The sequence below is a fragment of the Lepus europaeus genome, chromosome 18 (assembly GCF_033115175.1).
Source record: "Lepus europaeus isolate LE1 chromosome 18, mLepTim1.pri, whole genome shotgun sequence".
Lineage (NCBI taxonomy): Eukaryota > Metazoa > Chordata > Mammalia > Lagomorpha > Leporidae > Lepus > Lepus europaeus.
In genome coordinates this window covers 21,646,838-21,655,088 of record NC_084844.1, presented here as the reverse complement: position 1 = coordinate 21,655,088, position 8,251 = coordinate 21,646,838, and the positions used below count along the sequence as shown (strand labels likewise).

At 48.6% G+C, this 8,251-nt stretch overlaps 1 protein-coding gene across 1 annotated transcript; it reads right to left on the bottom strand.

Annotated features, from left to right (window-relative positions):
- Nucleotides 1-1,516: 1,516 nt before the first annotated feature.
- KRT25 (keratin 25) lies at nucleotides 1,517-7,829 on the bottom strand. The gene is made up of 8 exons (XM_062215854.1): nucleotides 7,401-7,829; nucleotides 7,030-7,112; nucleotides 6,471-6,627; nucleotides 4,442-4,603; nucleotides 4,231-4,356; nucleotides 3,020-3,237; nucleotides 2,296-2,363; nucleotides 1,517-1,856 (listed from the first exon to the last, which is right to left on the bottom strand). Exons 1-8 carry the CDS (start codon nucleotides 7,827-7,829, stop codon nucleotides 1,747-1,749), a joined length of 1,353 nt encoding a protein of 450 aa, XP_062071838.1. The 3' UTR covers nucleotides 1,517-1,746.
- Nucleotides 7,830-8,251: the final 422 nt, after the last annotated feature.

Here is an 8,251-nt window from a genome sequence, read left to right as displayed (position 1 = left end):
GTCGGAGCCCTGGCTTTGCTTCCAATTCCAGCTCCCTGGGAGGTGATGGCTCACGAACTGGGATCCTTGCCAGCCATGTGCGAGACCTGGATTGGATTCTGGGCAACTGGCTTGGGCCTGGTCTAGCTTTGGCTGTTGCAGGTGCTAGGAGAGTGATTCAACAGATGGAATCTCTCTTGGACTTTCAAGTGAAATAAAAATAAATTTAAAAAATGAAAACGAATGAATATTTATTGAGTGCTTATCCCATAAATGTAATTTTGAATAATTTTTTTCTTATTATCACTTTAATGGCTTTTTTTCATATACTTGAAAGACAAGGGAGGAAAAAGAGAGAGAGAGAGAGAGAGAGATTGAGAGAGATTGATTTTACCTACTGGGTCACTCCCCAAATGCCTGCAATAGCCAGGGCTGGGCCAAACCGAAATCAGGAGTTCAGACCCCATCTGGGTTCCCAACACGGGTGGTAGGGATGAAGCACCTGAGCCCTCACCTGCTGCCTCCCAGGATGCATTGCAGAAAGCTGGATTGGAAGCAGAGGTGCCGGGACCCAAACAGGCACTCCAGTGTGGGCTGCGGATGTTCCAAGCGTTGGCTTAACCTGCAGCAGATTTGTTCATATTTATAATAAGCATTTAAAAGAAGTACTGTTATTATTCCCATTTACAGATGAAGAACCTGAGATGTATATGTTTTAGCTATTATCAAAGGGAATAAACTTACTCTGTCAAAGTGTGGCAGGTTGGGGCTTCAAGTGAAAGTGCTTTTATTCCTTCTGAATTTGTCTCATTTTGAATTATTGGGAAAACCTCATGAAAATTTAGGAGGAAACCTGCTAATTATTTTTATTTTATTTTTTAAAAAACTTTTATTTAGTAAATATAAATTTTGAAAGAACAACTTTTGGATTATAGCAGGTCCCCCCCGCCCCCATAACCTCCCTCCCACCCGCAACCATCCCATCTCCTACTCCCTCTCTCATCCCATTCTTCATTAAGATTCATTTTTGTTATTATCTTTATATACAGAAGATCAACTTAGTATATACTAAGTAAAACTTTCAACAGTCCTGCTAATTATTTTTATTTATTTTTATTATTTTGACAGGCAGAGTGGACAGTGAGAGAGAGAGACAGAGAGAAAGGTCTTCCTTTGCCGTTGGTTCACCCTCCAATGGCTGCCGCGGCTGGCCAGGTGCCTCTCCTGGTCTCCCATGGGGTGCAGGGCCCAAGGACTTGGGCCATCCTCCACTGCACTCCCTTGCCACAGCAGAGAGCTGGCCTGGAAGAGGGGCAACTGGGACAGAATCTGGCGCCCCGACTGGGACTAGAACCTGGTGTGCCGGCGCCGCAAGGCGGAGGATTAGCCTAGTGAGCCGCGGTGCCGGCCCCTGCTAATTATTTTTAAAGATTTCACATAAATAAAAAAATTGGTAGTTGTTCATATATCTGTATCCCGGATGTGAACGTTTTAGAGAGGCAACACCACGCGAGATAGCTTGCTGAAGGAAGAGGCTTTATTGAATATAAAGAACGGACGACAGATTTTGGTAGGGCAATCCGGTGTGAATCACAATAATTGTATGTGACATTATTCCACATGAACGGGGAGATCTGCGATTGATTGCCAGAAAGAGAAAGGAACAGAAAGACAGTAAGACGGACGTTTTTCTTGAGTTGCTCATTTTTCCAGAAAGCTACATTTTCTCTGTGGATATTTGGCACATGGTCTCTGTCGTGTCTTAGGTTAATTGCTTTGAGATTTCTCTTCCAGGGAGTGGAGCCTGGTGGTCAGAATTTTGCTACGTTGGTCTACCTCTTCAAGAACTTTCTTCACCACGATGGCTTTTGTCGAATCTGAAAATTGGAATTTCAGAGGAGATTTATAGAGCGTTGAGAAGAGATGACTCAGCAATCATATTAGAGAAATATGATTTCTATGTATGATAGACTATGCTTTAAGTACAAATATTTAGACTGATGCTGGTGGATTTTGACTCCTTTACTCAGTTGATGCTGTACACAAATGTCTAAATGTGGCATTAGGCCCCATACAAATGTACAGGTGTTATGTGTTAATAAACAAAAAATTTGCCATTTTAACAAGCAAAATCTTGGTGACAGGCTGCTTTGTTTGAAATGAGCGCACACCGCTGACTAAGTCAGACACCCAGCACACGGTCCCTACTACAGTCTCTGTGTTACATGGATTCTCACCAAGCCACGGTGATAGAGAAGCAACCTGTGCATAGAAAATGAGGACGTGAGCCCAGCAACCCAATGCCATTCACATTACCTTTGACTTGATTGCCCACACTTCCGGAGCCGTAATCTTTAGACTTGTAACTGCTAGTTTTGCAAGCCCTGTGGAAACATCCCCGAGAGACGGCAATTTAGAGAGAACGCCTTGTGTTCCAGCTGCACCCGGAAGCTTTTCTCTCTAGCTTTTTGGTGGGAACTATTGAAGGGGTTCCAGAGTTGAGCCTACTCTGCTTCTGACCTAAAGAAGTGACATTTTTTCCTCTCCATGCCTTAAACCCAGGGCTTGTTGTATTTTGGTTTTGTAAGATGTTGCTAATTTGCATCTTGGCCAGAGAATATTATGTTCGACTTTTGCATTCACGACAACAAATGCAGCCACATATGTTCAAGTTCACTGTCAAGAGTGAAGTTTCAAATGGATTCCAAGACAGTTCTCTCTCCGTATCCGTGGGAGATTGGCTCCAGGACCCCCCGGGGGTACCCAAATCTGCAGATGCTCAAGTCCTTTATACAAAAGGGCATAGTCTTTGCATATAAGGTATGTGTATCCTTCCGTATACTTTAAGACCTACTCACAACATCTAATACAACGTAAATTCTATGCAAATAGGGGGTAATGACAAGAACACCATCTAGGCCTGCTCAGTGAAGATGCGCTCCCCCCACCCCCACCCCATGTCCTTGACCTGAGCTTGCGGAGTCTGCAGGTACAGAGAACCTTGTGGAGATGGCCTCTTCCGGCCCAGCCCGTCACCTACCCTTCATCTCCTCCTATGAGGAGGCAGTAGGTCTCGATCTCCTTCTCCAGGTGGACCTTGATGTCCAGCAGCTGCTCGTACTCAAGTTTCTGGCCCTCGGTCTCGGTTCTGACCTGGTGCAGCTGCTCCTCCAGGGCCCCGATCTGGGCCTGGATGTGCGCGAGCTGTGTGCAGTAGTTGCCCTCGGTCTCCGTCAGGGAGCACTCCAGGGAGTGTTTCTGTCAGGGGACGAAACAGAGAGACTGAGACGGATACACAGCTACGCGGGGGTCTCTTGGAGACTTGATTTTTCTCTTCTCTACCTATAATTGTTTTAGATTTCACATCAGCACATAATTAAGATGACTGGTACTGCTTAAAAGAGAGCAAAACTTGCTTTCTAGTAGAACAAAGACATTGGCATTGTTGCTTTAGCTGCTAAGTACACAATTCTATCATTTAAACATTTTTTAAAAACTTCATGAGCGAGTGAGAGAGAGAAAGAGATAAAGAGTGAGTGAGCGAGAGTGAGAGCGAGAGCGAGAGCAATCTCATCTACTGGTTCACTCCCCAAATGCTGGGTCTAAAGCTAGAAGCTAGGAACTCAATCCAGGACTCCCGCATGGGAGGCAGCTGGAGTCAAAGCTGGAGCTGCGATTTGTCCCCAGGTACTCTAAGATGTGACACAGGCATCTTGACAAGTCAGCCAGAGACCTGTGCCTACAATCCTATTCTCATGTTTTAAGATAAATATGAAAATATAGCAGATTGGGGCTGGTGCTGTGGGGTCACAGGTAAAGCACCACCCGCAACCCTGGTATCCCAAGTGGGCGCTGCTTCCAGTCCTGGCTGCTCCACTTCCGATCCAGCTCCCCCTGCTAATGCGCCTGGGGGAGCAGCAGAAAGCTCAAGTGCGTGGGCCCCTGCCACCCACGTGGGAGACCTGGAAGAAGCTCCTGGCTCCTGGCTTCTGCCTGGCCCGGCCCCAGCCATTGTGGCATTTTGGGGAGTAAACCAGCAGCAGATGGAAGATCTCTATCGCTGTCCCTTGTCTCGCTTTGTAACTCTGAGTTTCAAACAGATAAATAAATCTTTAAAAAACAAAGTTGCTTCCTTGACCGAGACCACAAAGCAAAGACAGGTGTTTACAACAGTGCAGAGGGCCTTAGCGCCAGCTGGCCCCTCTCTGAAGCGGTGACCCAGGGGGCGGCAAGACCCTGTCCTCCCCCTACCGTGGCCAGGAGGGACTGCAGCTCGATCTCCAACGTCTGCAGGGTGCGCTTCATCTCCGTCAGCTCGTTGCGGGCAGAAGTGGTGGCGCCCACGTCCTCCGAGATCTGCTGCTGCAGGGACGCGCTCTGCAACACGGAAGCAGGGGCGCCGTCTTAGGGACGGGGACGCGACACCGCCGCGCAGGAGGGGCGCGCTCCGCACCAGACTCACCTTCTCGTTGAACCAGGCCTCGGCGTCCCTGCGGTTGTGCTCGGCCAGGGCTTCGTACTCGGCGCGCATGTTGTTCAGCATCAGCGTGAGGTCCACGCCGGGCGCCGCGTTCATCTCCACGTTCACGTTGCCGCCGGCTGCGCACTGCAGGACCTGCATCTCCTGGGGGCAGAAAGCGCTCAGCTCAGCGATGCGGGCATCTCCGGAAAGTCTGGGCGCCTGGCTATGGCAGGGTTCAAGGCTCCCAGCTTCCCTCTCCGGGCTGTGCACGACCTCCATCCACCGCCCACATTTTACATCGCCTGTCCCGCTGACTTCACTCTCTAAGATGGTGAGCTCACTCCCTATTTTGATTTCTGTTTCTAAAACCAGAACCAGCCTTAATGCCTTGTCCAAACGGAAGTCCTTAAAACATTGCACATGCGTTGTCTCCGGTCTCTGATTCTGTTTGTTTGTAGTACAAATGTCTTCCCCTTTGTGGAGCCAGCCCTGAAGTGTGCTTAACTCAGCCACGTTCTGACCCAGACAGCACAAGCCTGGTGCAAGGACTGGGTTTCAATAATTCTGAACCATTGAAAAATTTGTAAATAAACTAGTGCACACATGCGTGCGTGTGCATGTGTGTGTGAGTGTGTGGCACGCGGCTCTGCTAAGACCGTGGGAACGGCAATGTCCCAGTCAGCCCGCGTTTCTGCCTCTCCCCACCCTCCGAGCGGTCGCAGTGGTGCTGAGAGGCCTCCTGGGCCACCTGCGGCAAATCCCCGGGGCCAGGGCTGCTTCTTCAATGGGTCCTCTACCCTCTCTATCTCCAGATGTGCTCTTTACTTCTGAGGCTTTACTGCAAACTCCCCCAATTCAAGCAGAAAAAAAAGGGGGAAAAGATGTATGTGGGTCTGCCTATGAGGCATTAAAACCATCAAATGCTTTCAGTTTTATCAAAACCTTGACTGCCTTGGGCTATAACCACACTTGAGCCCAGACAGCCAAATAAATGTTGTTATTCGATTGATGGTGTTTGCAAGACAACCTCATAGCTAATAACGCAGAATTCTTAGCTTGATTCTTAAGGCATTGTGCATTTGCCTTGACTGTGGCAGTCTTTTGGCTGTTTATCCAATTCAGGGGCCTGCGTTGTGGTGCAGCGGGTTAAGCTGCCTCTGTAACACCTCGTATCAGAGCACTGGGTTGAGTCCCTACCACTTCACTTCCAATCCAGTTCCTGCTCATGCGCCTGGGAAAGCAGCAGAGGATGGCCCAGGTGCTTGGACCCTGCCACCAGATGGGGGACCAGGAGGAAGTTTCTGGCTGCTGGCTTCAGCCTGGCCCACACCTGGCTGTTGTGGCCATTTAGGGAGCAAACCAGTGGAAGATCTCTCTCTCTCTCTCTCTCTCTCTCTGTCACTTTGCCTTTCAAGTAAACAAATCATCTTTAAAAAATATCATTTTCAACGGTCCAAGCTATTTAGTTTGATCTGTTGTGAGAAGATGGTGGCTCTGAAAGCCATCCCAAAGATGCAATAGCCACACACCCAGACTTCAAGGTGGCTCCCCACAGTGGCCACTCTGGAAGCACACCGTCTACTTGGGTGTCTAAATTCTGGTCCAACAGTTCCATCTCATCATTGTTATAGCCACACTGGCTAAGAATATACATTCATGTTAAATCTGTGCACTTAATGTGCGTGTGAAGTCAATAGTTTCGGGTTTTAAGTCCACAGAAATTTCGATCTAGCTTTCTTGGGATGTCCTGAAAGGATATTTGCTGTGTCTAATTAGGTGTAATCTCCTAAGTGGATCTCCTTATCTGAGCTATAATGACGGAGCCAGACACTGCTCTTATAATCCTCACTGGTCTGGAAAACCTGATTCCTTTTGTTCCCATGGGAAACCTGCTGAGAGAGAGCAAGTGTGAATCTGTACGGATAATCTGATGTCTGTGCAGACAAACGTGGCACGGACCCCTTCCCTCAGAGGTGAAGTGCATCCTCTCCCGCCCGGGGGACAGCAGGAGGAGACGAGCTGCTCTCACCTCCTTGTGGTTCTTCTTGAGGTAGGTCATTTCCTCGCTGAGGGTTTCGTACTGAATCTCCAGGTCGGTTCTGCACAGAGTGATCTCATCCAGCACTCGGCGCAGCCCGTTCACGTCGGCCTCCACGCTCTGGTGGAGAGCCAGCTCGTTTTCATACCTGCAGGGGGGCCGGCAACCGGACGGTGCATCACCATCAGGGATGTAACCACTGGGCAGTGACAAGTGCTAAAATTCTGCAGCTCTGAAGTGGCGGCTCTGGCCACAGGGCAGTTTCAAAGTTTCTTGCATGGTAATAATTACTGCCGATTTCGAATTATTTGACAGAAGGAGAACGAGGTTATTGGGTACCAGGTTTATAGCGGTTGACACTTTTTATTTCATAACCACAGTATAAAAAAAGTGATAACACTCTGCTTATTCTAAATCTGTGTTTTGCAGTTTCAGAATGGGAATAGTTAATGGAGGGATGAAAAATAAGTGGGGTTTGCTCGGCATTGCTTTTATTTGACTGCTTTATCTTATTTGCGATCCATTCGCCTCGCCCTGTGCCTCCACTTACTTGAGTCTGAAGTCGTCGGCCGTCAGCCTGGCGTTGTCGATCTGCAGCACGGTGTTGGCGTTGCTAGTGGTGGCAGCGATGATCTAGAAACGGGGGGTGTGACACTTTAAAGGCCTCATCATGGTAAGGAAAACTCAAGAAGCACTTTTTTTTAATAGATTAGGAATTGGAAAGAATCATAATCAGTTTAATTACTACATAGTCAATGACATTTGTACCATGGAGTTTTCAACAGACTCTAGTCAATGATGATTTCCCAAGTTAAATTGCAAGTGCCTTTAAGAAATTACAGGTAGCAATGATACACGTGTTCGGAATTCCATTAAAAGAAATGAAAATCCGTAAAAAGATTGCAAAGTGCAGTTTCTTACCTGGGTTTTCAGGTCCTCGATGATTGGGAGGTACCTGCTGTAGTCGTGATCCAGGCCACGGCACGAGCCAGGCCCGTACTGCTCATACCAGGCCTTGATCTTCTGCTCCAGCTCGGCGTTGGCCTCCTCCAGGGCGCGCACGTTGTCCAGGTAGGAGGCCAGCCGGTCGTTGAGGTTCTGCATGGTCACCTTCTCATTGCCCGAGAGGAGGCCGCCCTCGTTCACGGTGAAGCCGGCACAGGAGCTGCTTCCCCCTGCACTCCCCGCCAGGGAGCTGCCACCGAAGGCACAGGAGAAGCCACTTCCGATTCCAGGGACGCCGCAAGCATTTCCAGCCCCAAAGCTGCCTGCCGCGCTGGACAGCCTGAGCGAGCCTGTGCTGGGGCGGGTACCGGACCTCCGGGATCCGCTGGAAAGCCGAAGAGACATGGTGTCAGGGCAGGCGGGTCACAGAACTGTGGTCGGGAGAGCCAGATGGAGCGCCTTCTCATATCAACCGTTTTGTTAGCCTTTTTATAGACAATTCCCAGGGGTGTTCTGCATGAAATTCTGCCTACATGGAGTAAATATGCTTGCCAGCCTCAGCAGGTTGGCATAATTGGATGATTTTTTCCTAATTAGTAACTAACTTTGCTGGGCTCATTGCTGTAGGAGGGTAGTTGCCCCCAGGTTGGTGGTTATCTGAGAAATGGGTCTGGGTGGAGCAACGTCAAGTTCATTATTACATTTTTAAATTGCAGGTGACTCATTCATCACTTCCATGCTTGGAAGATAAAGCTCATCAGTCCATTAACAGAACAAAAATTTAGCATCATAGTTTTGGGCTGTGATTCCAAGACAGGGTGGGATGA

What these genes read in the sequence shown, in the direction of transcription:
- KRT25 (XM_062215854.1), bottom strand. Translation starts at nt 7,829, where the DNA reads ATGTCTCTTCGGCTTTCCAGCGGATCCCGGAGGTCCGGTACCCGCCCC. An exon ending in TGCAGTCCCTCCTGGCCACG is followed by an intron (nt 3,238 to 4,230) that starts GTAGGGGGAGGA and finishes GTCCCCTGACAG; the next exon opens with AAACACTCCCTGGAGTGCTC. An exon ending in TGTGGGCAATCAAGTCAAAG is followed by an intron (nt 1,857 to 2,295) that starts GTAATGTGAATG and finishes TCCAATTTTCAG; the next exon opens with ATTCGACAAAAGCCATCGTG.